General features: G+C 38.9%; 1 protein-coding gene and 1 non-coding gene across 8 annotated transcripts in view; both read left to right on the plus strand.

Moving 5' to 3' along the window:
• UBR2 (ubiquitin protein ligase E3 component n-recognin 2) overlaps positions 1-18,320 on the plus strand; it is a 129,177-nt gene that overhangs the window by 91,431 nt on the left and 19,426 nt on the right. For 4 of the 7 annotated variants that reach the window (XR_007724873.1, XM_050786885.1, XM_050786884.1 and 1 more), the window contains 11 exons: positions 537-639; positions 2,936-3,045; positions 3,154-3,234; positions 3,558-3,736; positions 4,842-5,041; positions 7,375-7,468; positions 8,426-8,587; positions 10,596-10,699; positions 11,354-11,432; positions 15,544-15,692; positions 16,111-16,166. Coding sequence is in view for 6 of the 7 variants with exons in the window: in XM_050786885.1 (XP_050642842.1) it covers positions 537-639; positions 2,936-3,045; positions 3,154-3,234; positions 3,558-3,736; positions 4,842-5,041; positions 7,375-7,468; positions 8,426-8,587; positions 10,596-10,699; positions 11,354-11,432; positions 15,544-15,692; positions 16,111-16,166 (1,317 nt within the window). In the remaining variant the exon portion in view is untranslated. Of the gene's footprint in view, positions 1-536; positions 640-2,935; positions 3,046-3,153; positions 3,235-3,557; positions 3,737-4,841; positions 5,042-7,374; positions 7,469-8,425; positions 8,588-10,595; positions 11,312-11,353; positions 11,433-15,543; positions 15,693-16,110; positions 16,167-18,320 lie in introns of those variants that run through there. The other 3 variants (XM_050786887.1, XM_050786889.1, XM_050786890.1) reach the window with 3 other exon arrangements.
• Positions 9,331-9,437, plus strand: LOC126953960 (U6 spliceosomal RNA). The gene has a single exon (XR_007725430.1). It is a non-coding gene; the product is annotated as a U6 spliceosomal RNA (small nuclear RNA).

Raw genomic sequence — 18,320 nt, forward strand, 5'->3', positions numbered from 1 at the left:
GAATTTGCGATTGAAATTTCTTCCTCATTGAAGTAGAAAATTTTGTTTTTCTTGCCAATTATTGTTTAATAGAAAATGAACCTCAGTCTTTTCATTTAATAAAAATTAGTACTTCAAGGCCAGGCATGGTGGCTCACACCTTTAATCCCAGCACTTTGGGAGGCCACGATGGGTGGATCACTTGAGGTCAGGAGTTCGAGACCAGCCTGGCCAACATGGTGAAACCCCATCTGTACTAAAAGTACAAAAATTAGCTGGGCATGGTGGCACACGCTTGTAATCCCAGCTACTGGGGAGGCTGAGGGAGGAGAATCGCTTGAACCCAGGAGGCAGAGGTTGCAGTGAGCCTGGGTTGACAGAGCAAAACTCCATCTCAAAAAAAAAAAAAAAAAATAGTACTTCAAATTGTTTTTAATTGCATTTAGTACTTAATAGTTTGATTTATCTTTTTCAATAATTCTTTTTTGCTATTTCTTATTAAAATATGTGCTTGGTTTTTTTAATTGTTACTAAAAGTTACAAAACATTTATTCAAGGTGTTACATTTAATTGGAATGGCACTACAAGAAGAAAAACAACATTTAGAGAATGTCACAGAAGAGCATGTAGTAACATTTACCTTCACTCAGAAGATATCAAGTATGTATATATCTTTTTACTAAACTAACTCGATATAAATGATTTTAAGAAATCACTTAATAACCTCTCTTATTTGGTCATATGGATTCTAAAAGGGTAACATTTAATCTAAATGTTTGAGGCTATATGTACTCATCTGTGTAGTAAAGGTACTATATTAAACCCTGTTATATTTTTATAAAAATATCTAGGGCTAAGTTCAAAGTTACAGTCAGCTGTGGTTGACATAAGATTCTATAGTACTGAAAACAAATAAAAATTATAGGGGATTAGATTGTCATTTCATATAAAGAAATGTGACTTTTTGAAAGAAGGCCAGGGAGTTTTTCTAGCTTTTTATTTTGAAGATTTCAAACATATAGACAAGTGGAAAGAATTGTCCAGTAAACATTCATATACCTACTACCTAGATTTAGTAGTTTGCTATATTTGCTTTTATATTTACGTACTTTCTTGAACCTTTTGTTGTAGACATAATATTTCACGTCTCAAAGAAAAGCTTTTCATTTACTAATTTTCATAATCAGCCATTGGCCTGATAGTTACCTGCAATTATGGCAACTTTGAATGTTTTTTGTTTAGAGTTTTTTAAAATATTATTCATTTTACTTATTCAGTGTTTTATAGTCACTTATAATGATTATTCCTTTTGATGCTCAAATCATGCCCACTTTGATCAGTGGGAGTTTATTTAGTCAGTTTCTGTGTCCTTTTCACCCAGCCCCATTTGGGCCAGAAAGTACCACCTCACTTTCTGGCCCAAAAGATGCCCAAGCTCATCTTATACTTTCCCTGCCACAGACCGGTAGTCAGCTATTTGCTGAGGTGTTTTTAAATGAATTTATGGTGCTATGATAGGAGTTTATAAATGCTTTGATTAAAAAGGATTATTTCTGTAAATGTCAGTGCCATTTCTTCCTAAATGATAACTGTGAGAATTACGCTACCAGGGGACAGGGAGGAGTAATTTTGTTTGCTTCTAGATCTCTAGTTTTCCTTTTTGCTCTCATCCAAGTAAATGAGAGAAAGAGGAGAAACCACCTTTCCCCACTGAACACTTTATTCATGGATGCCAGTTTTTACCTATTCCTTTTCTCTACCATATTGTTTCTATGGATTAATACTGTGGTTTTTGCTTTCTTTGTTTCTGGTGTGTTTATTTTAGGATAACCACACAGAATACTCCCTAATTTCATTCACTCATCACTATAAAATATTAGGTTCTTGGCCAGGCACGATGGCTCATGCTTGTAATCCCAGCACTTTGGGAGACCGAGGTGGGTGAATCACCTGAGGTCAGGAGTTCGAGACCAACCTGGCCAACATGACGAAACCTGTCTCTACCAAAAATACAAAAATTATCCGGGCATGGTGGTGGGCACCTGTAATCCCAGCTACTCGGGAGACTGAGGCAGGAGAATCGCTTGAACCCAGGATGTGGAGGTCGCAGTGGGCTGAGATCACACCACTGCACTCCAGCCTGGGCAACAGAGTAAGACTCTGTCTCAAAAATGTATATATATATATTAGGTTCTCTCTTACTTTCTCTTTCCTTTTTATTAAACGATCATCATTTTCCCTCAACATTACTCTTAATTTGTCTTTAGACATTTTACATAATTAAGACACACGATTTATTTGCAAAGAAACCTCTCCCTTATCTAGAGTCACATCCCTAATGCACGCCACAGAGTTTTAGATGTGATAGAATATTAAAGATCACAAAGGTCAATCTCTTCCCTCTTAGGAAAAAGGCACATTTTTCCAGAATGGCAGCACCAAAATCAAGAAAATCGATAATTGAACATTTCTGACTGCAGACTAATAGAAAATATGGACTTAACTCTTATATTCAAATAAACAGTGAATTCCTAGGGGAAGAAATTCATTTTATTCTGAATCTAGTTTTTATTAAAGGCAATGGTCAGAGCAAATAAACGTATTTGTACATATGTGCACCTCTTAATGCTAGTTTATTTTTAGACCTGTAAAATCTCAAGTACACCAGTTATTTTTAGCTGAATTTATATATAATTTTGCTAAAATACATTTTAGCAAATACGTTTGCTATTAAAAGTCACTTTTGAATGCTTAAAGAATTCTAGTTGTTGGCAGCTTGTTTGTAAAAGGCACATATGTCACATTCTCAAGAAGTATTGAAAATTTCTTTGGTAGAGTCATAATCAAATTATGGGCAATAGGTGTTATAAGCAACTGCATTTATGTTCCTGTGCATAGGAATAAGTACTATGAAGTGTTAGCTGTTGTTATTGTGCCTTTTATTTTTCTGACACAGAACCTGGTGAAGCGCCAAAAAACTCTCCTAGCATACTAGCTATGCTGGAAACACTACAAAATGCTCCCTACCTAGAAGTCCACAAAGACATGATTCGGTGGATATTGAAGGTAAAATTTCCTACATTCTTCTGCTTTTTGTGAGAAATATTAAATATTTGTTACGTGTACATTGTGATGATATTTCATACAGGATACTGATACTTTTTTTTTTTGTAGACTTTTAATGCTGTTAAAAAGATGAGGGAGAGTTCACCTACCAGTCCCGTGACAGAGACAGAAGGAACCATAATGGAAGAGGTATAAACAGTAAAGTGTGATAATGCTAAAAAATTATAACAAGTTCAGTATGAACAAATTAAATTTATCTACAGTAAGTTGCCAGTTACAACATTGAAATTCCAACAAATATGCCACTATTTATCTCTATTTGTTGTAGCAATTTTTTGTCTGCTTTTTTCCTTTAAAACATGTTAGGTCAACTTAAGAGTCTTTTCTCTTGTTTAAATAAGTGAGATTGTAGAATAGTTTTTAATTGGTATTTACAATAAAGATATTTCTGCTTTGGAAAAAAATGTGTGTTTTAGCATCTAATGGTCTAATTGAATGGAGCATAATTTCAGAGTTCAAGGGACAAAGACAAAGCTGAGAGGAAGAGAAAAGCAGAGATTGCCAGACTGCGCAGAGAAAAGATCATGGCTCAGATGTCTGAAATGCAGCGGCATTTTATTGATGAAAACAAAGAACTCTTTCAGCAGACATTAGAACTGGATGCCTCAACCTCTGCTGTTCTTGATAATAGGTATTAAAAAAAATTAATTTGTTGACCAGTTGTTCCCAACTAGGGGCAGTGTTGCTTTTTTTCCTTGTAAGTATATTTTTAAACCTAAAGTAATTTATTAGAATTCATAGGTAAATTTTGTGACCTCCATTTAGAAGATTTAATCTTAGAAATCTCTGAATATAGATATGGTAATATAGTAGGGTATTTTCTGCAGAAGATCTTGGACATTCATGAAAGAATGAGTACACTACACTCAGTTATCTAGAGTGTGTGACATCTGTGTTGCAGATTAGATTGCTGTGAGAATTAAAGGAGATGGTTTTGATACATACCAAAGACTTGACAATCCAAGTTATCAAAACCATGTGTTAAATATATACATGCCTGGCCAGACACGGTGGTTCACACCTGTAATCCCAGCACTTTGGGAGGCCGAGGCGGGCAGATCACAAGGTCAGGAGTTCGAGACCAGCCTGACCAACATGGTGAAACCCTGTCTTTACTAAAAATACAAAAAAAAAAAAATTAGCCGGGCGTGGTGGTGTGCACCTATAATCTCAGCTAGTCAGTAGGCTGAGGCAGGAGAATCACTTGAACCTGGGAGGTGGAGGTTGCAGTGAGCTGAGATCATGCCACTGCACTCCTGCCTAAGCAACAGAGCAAGACTCCATCTCAAAAAAATAAATAAATAAATAATAAAAGTGGGCCGGGCACGGTGGCTCACGCCTGTAATCCCAGCACTCTGGGAGGCCGAGGCAGGCGGATCACGAGGTCAGGAGATCAAGACCATCCTGGCTGACACAGTGAAACCCTGTCTCTACTAAAAAATACAAAAAATTAGCTGGGCATGGTGGCGGGCACCTGTAGTCCCAGCTACTCCGGAGGCTGAGGCAAGAGAATGGCGTGAACCCGGGAGGCGGAGCTTGCAGTGAGCCGATATCACACCATTGCACTCCAGCCTGGGCGACAGAGCGAGACTCCGTCTCAAAAAGAAAAAAATAAAATTTAAAAAATATATAGATATATATGTATATGCACACATACTTACCTGTAGTCTGCTATTTTATGATTATGTAGAAAGTTTTTGGGATCGTTAATTATATTCATAACCTTTGTATTGCAGCCCTGTGGTTTCAGATATGACACTTACAGCGCTGGGCCCCACACAAACTCAGGTTCCTGAACAAAGACAATTCGTTACATGTATATTGTGTCAAGAGGAGCAAGAAGTTAAAGTGGAAAGCAGGGCAATGGTCTTGGCAGCATTTGTTCAGAGATCAACTGTATTATCAAAAAACAGAAGTAAATTTATTCAAGATCCAGGTAAGTCATAGCTAGATCCTCATCTTCCCGATTAATAACAACTACCAGTTAATGTGGTTGATGATACATTGAGATTTTTTAAATCTAAGAATGACTCCATAGACTTGGATGGTATCTTTGGCAGGTAACTTAGGCAGGAATTCCCCACTTGGCAGATGTGGAACCACTCCAGAAAGTTACATCTGAATCATATAGCTGATAAATAGCAGGGATTCAAAGTAAAGCTTTTCTTTGTGATGTAACATTACATACTTTGGCATTTCACAGTCTTTCCCATGCTTCAGTACACTTGCAAAGCCTTGGTCATTTGTTGACACACTGAAATAATAATTGCTTTGTCTTATTGATAGAGCCTGAGTGGAATCTCCTGAGAACAGTGATAGAGAGTTACCTATGTAAGAGGCAATCCTTGAGCCAAATTCTGACTTAGAATAGTGATACCACCACAGATCGGGTTCCCCAGAAAGCAGATTCTTGAGATACAGATTACTGTGCAGGACAGTTGAGGGCCCTCTTTCAGCAACTGAGGAAGTAAAGCAGGGAGATCCAGTCTGTACATGATTTTGTCCACTGACACATTTATTTCTCTGCTTGTAGGTTGTGCTCTGTGTGCATATGCTTGAGTGATACACAGTAAACTTCTTGAGAGTAGGAACTGTGTCTTGGAAATTCCCAGAGCACTTCTTTAGCCCATGCCTTTCACACTGCAGTGTGAAAGGAGGTTTGAGAGCCACTTTTAGAGTTGCCTTCTCTCTTTAAAGAAAGTCTTTGTATCCTATTTACTAAAGATTGGTCTGCTTCATCTTTAAAAATGGTCATTTGGGCTGGGCATGGTGGCTCATGCCTGTAATCCCAGCACTTTGGGAGGCCAAGGCAGGTGGATCATCTGAGGTCAGGAGTTCGAGACCAGCCTGGCCAACATGGTGAAACCCCGTCTCTACTAATAGTACAAAAATATTAGCTGAATGTGGTGGCGCGCACCTGTAGTCCCAGCTACTCAAGAGGCTGAGGCTCGAGAATTGCTTGAACCTAGGAGGTGGAGGTTGCAGTGAGCTGAGATTGCACCACTGCCCTCCAGCCTGGGCGACGGAGCAAGACCCTGTCTTTTTTTTTTTTTTTTTTTTTTTTTTAAAAGGCCAGGTGCAGTGGCTCACGCCTGTAATCCCAGCACTCTGGGAGGCTGAGGCGGGCAGATCACAAGGTCAGGAGGTCAAGACCATCCTGGCTAACATAGTGAAACCCCATCTCTACTAAAAAATATGAAAAAAAATTAGCCGGGCATGGTGGCAGGCACCTGTAGTCCCAGCTACTCGGGAGGCTGAGGCAGGAGAATGGCGTGAACCCGGGAGGAGGAGCTTGCAGTGAGCCAAGATGGCACCACTGCACTCCAGCCTGGGCGACAGAGCGAGACTCTGCCAAAAAAAAAAAAGAAATAGCCATTTAAACTTGGTGCTTTATAAATTTCATTCCAGGCCAAAGACAGAGTTGTTAATTTTATTTAATTTGTTACTTCTTGAAGAAAAAGCATTAGCTGGCTATAAGTGGATTTTCTTAATGCTTTGACATTTGCACTGTTCTAGTGTTAAAGCAAATTAAAACTATTAAAGCAAATTAAAAATAATTCTTTCTAGAGTGTTAGGAAATTTCTAAGATTATACTAATTTATATAAAGAATTCAAAAAATTCCAAAAGAAGCCAGACATCCATCTTGTTTTTCTTGATTTTTCATCCCATTTGAATATAAAAATTAGCACCAGGACACCAGGACAGAAGACTCTGAATTACTTTTGTTTTCCCCCATCTGATCTGGTCTATGCTTAGATTTTTTGTTGTCACTTCGGCTCTGATGTGATTATTTGCTGTATGAATGTCGTTAAGCAGTCTGTCCTCTAGGGGGCGCCCCATTACTGCCAAAACATTTTTTATTAGCGATCATTGTAACCCAGCTGTCCTGAACGCACGTAAGGCAGCCCAGGGAAGAGAGTAGCTCTTTTACCCGGAGTTCAGGGTACAATGGGAGGAATTGGAATACCTCAGTACCCTGAAAGTGTGAAATGTTCAAAAGATTGGATATATTTAAATTCATCGTTCTAATTTCAGTTTACAATTTGAGAATGTTTAATTAATTTGCTGTGGATGGTGAAAATTAGAGTCCTACTTTCTGAATAATCCAAAGTCTTGCATAAATTATTGGTATCTCAAAAGGAATAAACTAGCATTTCATTTCAAATTTACAAGTCTTTATCAAAGATTTTACAATTTAAAGTTGCACATTTGTTATAGGAAAATTAAATGCTTCACTTTTTTGTTTTCGTTTTTGTTTTGTAATGCAGAAAAATATGATCCATTATTCATGCACCCTGATCTGTCTTGTGGAACACACACTAGTAGCTGTGGGCACATTATGCATGCCCATTGTTGGCAAAGGTAATGTATATGCTTAATATTTTCAAGAGAAGTTTAAGGGCTTAAAATTTTTAGCGTAGAGGAAATTTTATTCTAGAAAAAAGGAAAAGAACTAAAAATGTTGAAGAAAAAAAATCTATATTTTTGCCTAATAACAAAAGTTATTTGCCTTGTCATAGATGTAAAGTATGTCAGATATATTTTTTAATTTAGCTTTATATCCAAGTCTCTTCTTTATCTTCCAAAGAAGGAAGTGGATCTGTGTCAGTCTGTGGATGAAGAAAAGGGTTTTTACAGTAGGATAAACCCTAGAAGGGTAATGTTGTCTTTCTTTGGGTCCAGGGTGGACAACTCTTGATTCCATAGATGTTAATATTTGCTTTGTTACTTCCCAAAATTTTACTGGCTCCCTGTGATAAGATGAGATGTCCTGAATTTGTTCTACCTTGGTGTTTTCTATGCTTCTGCAAAACCAACAAATCAATATTATTCTAGAACTATGTTCACCCAGTTATTATGAACTACCCCTAACAACTAGCCACCACGTTGTAGTCCCAGCTACTTGGGAGGCTGAGACAGGAGAATTGCTTGAATGTGGGAAGTGGAGGTTGCCGTGCACCAAGATCGTGCAACTGCACTCCCACCTGGGTGACAGAGCGACACTCCATCTCAAAAAAACAAACAAATAGCCACCAGCCTTGGGGAAGTGGCAAGAGAACAGTGGCACCAAGAAATTTTTGTTGCTGCTTTGTAAATGCTTTTTTACATGGCAGCCTTTTTTTTTATTTTCCTGTTTTAGAACCTTTAATCCATTTGGATTTTTAAAATCACTCAAAAATCATGTTAAAAATAATTTAGTTTAAGATTTTTCATTTTTGAACTATTTGTGGAAACAAATTATTTAAAATGTTGAAGCTTGTGGCTGTCATTTATATAAATTACCATTGTTTTGATACCTCATGTTCTCTAATTGTAAAGGTATTTTGATTCCGTTCAAGCTAAAGAACAGCGAAGGCAACAGAGATTACGCTTACATACAAGCTATGATGTAGAAAATGGAGAATTCCTTTGCCCCCTTTGTGAATGCTTGAGTAATACTGTTATTCCTCTTCTGCTTCCTCCAAGAAATATTTTTAACAAGTAAGTTTTGGCTCATGACAACTCATAACAAAGCCGTAGTTTGCTTTGAAGATAATGAAATAATAAATCAGGGAGGAAGACTTAACGTAGGCAGTTGCATAGTGTTTTCCAGATACTTTCCAAACTCTGGTCATTTTCTTCTAGCAGACCTGTGGAATATCATTTTAGTTTTTAGAGAGGAGCAGGTGAAAATTTAAGTTTCTAAGCTATAAAATTCCTGTGTATTTATGAAAACCAAGTATCTGGTTTATTTCTAAGGACCCTACTTTTAATATCTTCCATGCACTTTTCAAGAGATGCTCAGTAAACTGGTAGGGGGAGATGGAACAACTCAAACTGACTTTATAGGACAGTCTGAAAATCGTATAAAACTTTTTGCAATGTACTAGCCATTCATAGTTTCAAGAACCAGGCAAAAAAGTGAAAATCTATTGCTATATTTTAAATGGAAAAATCTCAGCTGGGCATTGTGGCTCACATCTATAATCCTAGCACTCTGGGAGGCCAAGGTGGGAGGATCATTTGAGCCCAGGAGTTCAAGACCATCCTTGGCAACATAATGAGACCCTGTCTGTACAAAAAATAAAAAGTTAGCTGGATGTAGTGGCATATGCCTATAGTCCCAGCTACTTGGGAGACTCAGGTGGGAGGCTCGCTTGGGTCAAGGCTGCAGTGAGCTTTGATCATGCCGTTGCACTTCAGCCTGAGTGACAGAGCAGAACCCAGTCTCAAAAATAAAATAAGTGCTTGCTTCAGTAGCACATACGCTAAAATTGGAACGATAAAGAGAAGATTAGCATGGCTCTTTCACAAGGATGACACACAAATTTGTGAAGTGTTCCATATTTTTAGCTCTTTTAGAATTTGTCTAGCAGACGAAAAAAAATAAAGAAAATGGAAAATTTCTGTAACTTCATAATTTTTTGGATGCTTTTAGTTATGAGTATTGGACATACTCATTTCAAGCATGAATTTGATAATGTCTGCTATTCAAATCTGAACTTCATTTCTCAATGTAGAATTATGCTGCCTACCTTGCATGCACAAATATTAAGTTATGTGAGTATAAATGATCCATTTCTGTGTTACTTGGATTCAGTTCAAAGCAAAGTCAGTTTTTTCTTGTCAGTTTTAGGAGTTCAAACTTTGGTGTCTTAGTCTATGCTACCACAAAATGTTCTTAAAATATTAGTAGATTTGGGTGTAAGCTCATGCTTTTTAATTATAGAAGAATATCATGGTACTTATCTGCATTTGAACTGATAAAGAAATTAATTATTGTTAGATTGAGGATTAACTGTGTATAAGAAGAAATCACTCTTGTTGGATTTCACCTGTCACTTTATTGGTCCACTTTTTGGGTTTTGCCCATGAGATTCAATTATGGTTTAGTCATATTCGAATATAATCATAAAAATACACAGGCTTTGGAATCTTACAGAGCCAAATTTGAATGCTAGCTTTGTCCCTTATTCGGCCTTAGTCAAGTTACATAGCTCTAAACCTCAGTTTCCTCATCTGTAAAATGGGGATAATAATAAAACCTATTACAAAATGTAGTAATACAACCTATACAAATAATACAATATAGGGATACAACCTATGCAATAATACTACAACCTGAAACAAAATATAGGGATATTTTGAGGATTAAGTCTAATACCATAAGATATTTACAGTAAAATGCTTCACTAAATGCTTGTAACATAATAAGCACTTGGTAGATATTAATAGTGATGGTGATTATGATACTTAAGAAATTCTAGCAAATTCCAGTACTGAAGAGTGAGATTTTTAATACACAGTGTTATTACCATCATATTGACAAATAATATATTCATTTCCATTGGCCAATATCCTAATTTTTTTAATGCAACGAATTTTCCCTTATCTTTTTTGTTTTTAATATTTGGAGTGTGTCTAAAATATGCCTGTGATCATTTAAGGAGTCTTTTGTATCTTAAGGAACAATAATAAAACACTAAATACTCTCTATAATCTTTTCTAGCAGGTTAAATTTTTCAGACCAACCAAATCTGACTCAGTGGATTAGAACAATATCTCAGCAAATAAAAGCATTACAGTTTCTTAGGAAAGAAGAAAGTACTCCTAGTAAGTTCCGGTAACCTGTTTTCATTTTTCCCTAAAGTCCGAGGTCATCAGAAAATGTATTTCCAGAAGAAATTGTTTAAAAGTGAAACCTCCCACTTAAAATTTTGACTCATTCTAATTTTCATTGTCTTAATAAACTAAATTTGACTTTACTGCATTACTCCTAATTCCTTAAACACACAAGCTCATGTGAAGTTTATAACAAACACTTCTCACTTATTCCCCCATTTTATTGAAGAGCTTCTGGAGGTGGGGGAGATGTAACTGAGTGTTGCAGAGCTAGCTTCAGTTCTTGGTGGGCTAACTCACCTTACTGTTGGCATTACCAAAGGCTTCCCAAGTTTCATAGACCATGCACTGCACTTATGACCTTGTGGGAACATAGTATGAACAGAATTTATATCATTGGTTTTCATAGAAACAGAATAGCTACTCTTGTTTTCATTTTAGTGGCTGTAGTGTAAGGAAAAGCATAGATAAGAAAGGGCCTTGGTCAACTAGAGCAATAGTGTTTTCATGCTTCATATGGTTGTTATGCCAGTTTTTATTAGGGAATTTTTTTCCTGTTGTTTTTAATTTCTTTGACCTATATGGCTATACTTTTAGGAATATTGTCATGTATTGAATAATGGTATAAAATGCCTGTTTCCATAGATAATGGGTCTACAAAGAATTCAGAAAATATGGATGAGTTACAGCTCCCTGAAGGGTTCAGGCCTGATTTTCATCCTAAGTGAGTATATTATTTTACTCCTTTAAAATTTGACCCATTTGAAATGATGATTAAATCAGCAGTTAGGAGGAATATGATTTGGCAAGCAAGGGAGCAAAATGTTATAGGATACTGATCTTTAGTTCTAAAGTTTAAGCAGAGGCTGAGGCAGGAGGTGTGAGCCCAGGAGGTAGAGGCTGCAGTGAGCCTTCATTGTGCCACTGCACTCCAGTCTGGGTGACAGAGTGAGACCCTGTCTCAAAACAACAAAAAAACTTTTAAGCATTACATGATTGTATTTATTGCAGTACATTAAAAAAATCTAAGAATGATGTGGCGTGGTTAATTCTCACCACCCTCTCCTAGTCAGCATTGCTGACCCCCTCCATACCCCTTTCTTTACCTGGCTCTCCTTGACGACATCTAATCAGTAATTCTAAACACAAACTGCTAAGCTTCCCCGAAGGATCCCGCACTTCTGTCTGACTTCAGAATTTCTATGAATGACCTAACCAAGCTTTTGGCAACCCAGGATTAAAACCAGAATATTTTCCACCCTACTTTACCCTATAGCCAGTTAGTTACAAGGTATAGCATAGATTCTGGAGCTAGACTGGTTGATTCAGTTCCCAGCACCACCACTTTTTAGCTGTGCAACTTTGAGCAAATTGCTTGACCTCGCTGTACCTCAGTTCCCTCATCTGTTAAGTGAGGATAATTCATAGTTCTTATTAGGATAAAGTGACATAATGTACATAGAGCTACCTGAAAGCTGTGCCTGGCACGTACCAAGTAACTCAATAAATACAGACCTAGAAGACTTGAATAGAAAAAACATCACACCTATAATCCCAGCACTTTGGGAGGCCAAGGCGGGCAGATCACTTGAGGTCAGGAATTCAAGACCAGTCTAGCCAACATGGTGAAACCCTGTCTCTACTAAAAATACAAAAATTAGCCAGGCGTGGTGGTGCACGCTTGTAATCCCAGCTACTTGGGAGGCTGAGGCAGGAGAGTCGCTTGAACTTGGGAGTCAGAGGTTGCAATGAGCCGAGATTGCGCCACTGCACTCCAGCCTGGGTGACAGACTGAGACTCCATCTCAAAAAAAAAGAAAAAGGAAGAAAAAAACTTCAATCTTCTGTCTGCCACACTCCACCAGTCCTGTCATTTTATTTGTCACTTCTAGTATTTACTTCCATATTTCTAATTAGACAGTATCTTCACTGTTGACTAGTAAATTATTCCACAATTTTTGGTTAAATCTAGTTGTCAGTTTTTACATTATAATAACTGTGTTTCTGCTGATACAAGTTGCATATTAGAATTATATTTCCTTTCTCGTACAGTTTTGTCTTATAGTTAATAATTACCTTGTCTTTTTCATGTATTTGTTTTCTATGTATGTATTTCTTTTTTTCTTTTTTCTTTTTTTTTTTCCTGAATGGTGCAGTAGATCTGTCCAATGTCTAACAACTTTTCTTTTTTTCTTTCTTTTTTTTTTTTTTTTTGAGACAGAGTCTCACTCTGTCACCCAGGCTGGAGCGCAGTGGCATGATCTCAGCTCCCTGCAGCCTCCCCTCCTGGGTTCAAACAATTGTCCTGCCTCAACCTCCCAAGTAGCTGGGATTACAGGCATGAGCTACCACGCCAGACTGATTTTTGTATTTTTAGTAGAGACGGAGTTTCTCCATGTTGCCCAGGTCAGGTCTAACTGACCTCAGGTGATCCACCCGCCTCGGCCTCCGGAAGTGGTGGGATTACAGGCGTGAGCCACCACACCCAGCCTCCTAACAACTTAATTCTAAGTGCTCAGATCTGTCAGATGGTCTTCTGTTGCTGGGTCCTCCTTCCCCCACACAGCCTCTGTTCTCCTGCAGGCGGGAGGGGGCACAGCTGTCACTTCTCTTGGGTCCTGCTCCTCTTATTTTCTGGATTGAGTATCTTCCTCTTTCTTAAGTACTTGCTCTTTTTGCAGATTCCTAAGAAAGGATACCTGGATGGTATATTTTCATGTTTGAAAATGTTTATTTTATTCATATGCTCAATTGATAGTTTGGGTATAGAATTCTAGGTTAGAAGTAACTTTTCATCTAGATTTTGAAGGCATTATTTTACTAAATTCTATATGCATTGAGAAATTAATCCCATTCTAATTCCTGTTCCTTTGTAAACTTTTGTTTTCGTTTTTGTTTTTTTTGAGACAGTTTCTCACTCTGTCACCCAGGCTGGAGTGCAGTGGCACAATCTCAGTTCACTGTAACCTCTGTATTCTGGGTTCAAGCGAGTCTCCTGTCTCAGCCTCCCGAGTAGCTGGGATTACAGACGTGAGCCGCCACACCTGGCTAATTTTTTTTTTTTTTTTTTTTTTTTTTTTTGAGACAGAGTCTCACTCTGTCGCCCTGATTAGAGTGCAGTGGCGTGATCTCGGCTCACTGCAACCTCCGCCTCCTGGGTTCACACCATTCTCCTGCCTCAGCCTCCGTAGTAGCTGGGACTACAGGCACCCACCGCCACGCCTGGCTAATTTTTTGTATTTTTAGTGGAGACAGGGTTTCACCATGTTAGCCAGGGTGGTCTCGATCTGCTGACCTCGTGATCCGCCCACCTCAGCCTCCCAAAGTGCTGCGATTACAGGAGTGAGCCACCGTACCTGGCCACCTGCCTAATTTTTGTATTTTTAGTAGAAACGGGGTTTCACACCATGCTGGCCAGACTGGTCTCAAACTCCTGACCTCAGATGATCTGCCCCCCTCAGCCTCCCAAAGTGCTGCAATTACAGGTGTCAGCCACTGCACCCAGCCACTTTTTTTTTTTTTTTTTTTTTTAACTTTTTTAGAGACGAGTTCTATGTTGTCCAGGTTGGCCTTGAACTCCTGGGCTCAGGTGATCCTTCCACCTCAGCCTCCTGAGTAGTTGGGATTACAGGTGTGAGCCACCAAGCCTGGTTCCTTTATAACTCTATTACTTCTTTTTTTTTTTTCTTTTTTTGAGACAGAGTATCGTTCTTGTCACCCAGGATGGAGTGCAGTGGCACAATCTCAGCTCACTGCAACCTCTGCCACCCAGGTTCAAGGGATTCTCGTGCCTCAGCCTCCCAAGTAGCTGGGACTACAGGCACGTGCCACCATGCCCCACTCATTTTTTGTATTTTTAGTAAAGACAGGGTTTCACCATGTTGGCCAGGCTGGTCTCAAACTCCTGACCTCAAGTGATTCACCCATCTTGGCCTCCCGAAATGCTAGGCATGTGTGAGCCACCGCACCCGGGCTTGTAACTCTGTTACTTCTGAAAACTGTAAGATATTCTCTTTATCTCTTCAGTGTTCTGAAATTTTTTATGATATTTCTTGGTATATGACTCTTTTTATTCATTTTGCTAGGCATTCAATAAACCTATTGAATCTGAACATTCATGTCCTTCATTTCTGAGAATTTTTTATGTCATTTCTTAAATAATTTGGATTTTGTTCTTTGAGGTAGATCTGTTAGCTCACTGTTGCCCCTATTGAACTGATACCCTAATTTTCTTAAAAGTTTTTTGCTTTCGATGTTGTCTCTGTTTTCCCTGAGTTCTGTTTCTCCGCTTCTTTGTTTTGGTTTATCTCTTTGATGCTTTCCTTAAATGTTTATTAGTCCTTGGATAACTAAGCATAAGGATACCTGGTGGACAGGTGGAGCTTGCTGACTTGTAAGCCTCACAGTTAGGTGATCAGGACACCTCCAGTCTTTTACTTGGTGACCCCCAAATGTCAGTGTGTAAAAACAACTTTCCCCTGAGGATTGTTCACTGGAAAAACTAATCTCTGTGGCAGTGCGTATACATTGCTGCTGTTCTCAGGATGGGAAACAGGGTCAAGGATCTCACTGTGTAGTATGTAGGCTTTTGCCCAGCACCCTGTTTTCAGCCCTGTGCCTCACCCCTGCTAAATCAAAGAGTAACTCCTCTTGAGCAGGGGCAGTTTGCATTATCTCTGATCACTTTGCATACAATTATCTCTGGATATATGTGAAGTGGTTCAATTTCAATGTAGCAAAGAGCTGTTAAGAAACTGAACCATTTGATATGTGCACATTTTCTATGACATTTCTTGGTATATGACTCTGAGCTAATTTTATACATGTTTACTTCAGGAACCCTTATTCCGAGAGCATAAAAGAAATGCTAACGACATTTGGAACTGCTACCTACAAGGTGGGACTAAAGGTTCATCCCAATGAAGAGGATCCTCGTGTTCCCATAATGTGTTGGGGTAGCTGTGCATACACCATCCAAAGCATAGGTGAGGGACTGACGGCTGTTTCTCTGTACATCACAAGCATTTGTTGATATGAATTAGGTGTAGAATCTTGTTTTTTAAATGAAATGTTTAAAGTGGGTAACAACGTGAAGAAATAATAAAAAGACTTAGAAGCAAGAAATGTAGTGTACTGACAAAATACTAGATTGATAGTTCATAAATTAACCACAGCAACAAGAGAACTCTTGGTGGTGATTATAGCTTCTTGTCAGTTGAAGGAATGTGCTGTTCATTTTTACTTTGTAACCAAATGTAATTCTTGTGAAATGACTTTGAAGATTCTGAAACTTGACAATATTGTACTTTCTGTAGAATTGGGGGTTTTTTAACCTTTTTTAAAAAATTGTATTAAAATATTCATAACATAACATTTACCATTTTAACCATCTTTAATCTGTAGAAAGAATTTTGAGTGATGAAGATAAACCATTGTTTGGTCCTTTACCTTGCAGACTGGTAAGTTCTCAGTTTATTCAGTTCATAAAAGGGGGGCATGGAAATTAGGTGGTTCTGCTTCTTTTAATCTTACGGATCTGCAGTAGTTACTTACTACATTCACTTCTTTCGTAGTAAAAACCCACTTTCTGTAAGGATATTAAAGAAGTAACGGTTGTGGTTTAATCTTTTAAATAAACTTCAGGAGGCCAGGTGCGGTGGCTCGTGCCTGTAATCTCAGCACTTTGGGAGGCCAAGGTGGGAGGATCACCTGAGGTCGGGAGTTTGAGACCAGCCTGACCAACGTGGAGAAACCTCGTCTCTTCTAAAAATACAAAATTAGCCAGGTGTGGTGGTGCATGCCTGTAGTCCCAGCTACTCAGGAGACTGAGGCAGGAGAATCGCTTGAACCTGGGAGGCGGCGGTTGCAGTGAGCTGAGATTGCGCCATTGCATTCCAGCCTGAGCAATAAAAGTGAAGCTCCATCTCAAAAAAAAAGAATATTGCAGCCTGGGCAATATAGTGAGACCTGATCTCTACACAAATTTTAAAATTGGCGAGGAGTGGTGGCGTAGCATGTTCATGTGGTCCCAACTACTTAGGAGGCTGAGTTGGGAAGATCGCTGGAGCTGGGGAGGTCGAGGCTGCAGTGAGCCATGATCGTGCCCCTGTACTCTAGCCTATGCAACAGAGCAAGATCCTATCTTAAAAAAAAAAAAAGAAGAAGAAGAATGTATATTCTAGCTCCACTTTCTTGCTAACCATTCATATTTCAACTCCTGCAATTGGGCTCCACTTCTAACACTTTATCACTTCCATGAAATATCTTTTTCCAAGTTCACCAAATGATCTCCTAATTATCATTTTGTGTGGGCATTTTTTAGCCCTTTTCTTTGAAACCTCTACTTAATTGCTCGTTCTGAAACTTTTTATTTCTCTCCATTCCTTCTTCGTTCTGAAACTCATTTTTTCTCTTAATTTCTGTGACACTCCTGGCTTTCTTTCTACATCTGTGGCTGTTGCCTCTCAGCCTCCTCTCCCTCCTCCATCCTGCAGTTGTCATTTTTAAACCTCCAGAGTTCTGCCATCTAATACTCTTCCCTGATCAGCCCCATCTATGCCTCTGATTTCAGTTATATCCAAATGATCCCCACCTGTGTATCTCCAACCCAGATCTTTATCTTAGGCCTAGGTTTTCTCTGCCTGCTTTATTTTTTCACCTGGATCTCCTACAGGTATCTAAAATTCAACAATCCAAATTAATTTTTCTTCCTATAGTCCCTCTTTTAGTTAATTTCACCACTATTCATCCAGGAGAAACCAGAAAATTGAAGTGTTTTGTTTTTGGTTTTGTTTTTGTTTTTTTTGATATGGAGTCTTGCCCTGTCACTCAGACTGGAGTGCAATGGCACGATCGTGGCTCACTGCAACCTCTGCCTCCTAGGTTCAAACAACTCTCCTGTCTCAGCCTCCCGAGTAGCTGGGATTACAGGTGCACGCCACCACGCCCAGCTAATTTTTGTATTTTTAGTAGAGATGGAGTTTTACCATGTTGGCCAGGCTGGTCTCAAACTCCTGATCTCAGGTGATCTGCCCATCTCAGCCTCCCAAAATGCTGGGATTACAGGCATGACCCACTGTTCCTGGCCTAGATACATTATTTAGCCTGGGCATTCCCATTCACTTGGCCAGCAGAGTCTGACAAATTCTCACCATGCCTTCTGCTACTTGTTTGGTTCAGCCCCACATCATTTCTTGCCTAGATTATTGTAGCAGTTTTTACCCCGAATCTCACCCTTCTCTAATACATTATCAGAGGGGCTCCTCAAAAGCAATCCTGATCATATTCCTCATACACTTACAAACTTAACCTGTTTCTCCATTATCACCTCCTGCCAGTTCCCAGCCCTGTTGTCCAGATTTGTAGAATCACTGCCAGTTCCTCAGTGCTAGTCCCCATGCCTTTGCACATTCCATTTCCTCTGCCTAGAGTACCCTAAGCAGACTGCTACTCTTTCAGATGCTGTTCAAGCTTTCCCTTCCTTTAGAAAGCCCTCTGAGCCCTGTACTGTGAGTTAGAGATCTCTCATCTGTGATGCCTGTCTCCTTCCCGACTTTCTTCCTTTCCTACCCCCAGGGCTTTAAGCTCTTTGAGAGCAGGAGAGGGAGAATGGG

The sequence above is a fragment of the Macaca thibetana genome, chromosome 4 (genome assembly GCF_024542745.1).
Source record: "Macaca thibetana thibetana isolate TM-01 chromosome 4, ASM2454274v1, whole genome shotgun sequence".
NCBI lineage: Eukaryota > Metazoa > Chordata > Mammalia > Primates > Cercopithecidae > Macaca > Macaca thibetana.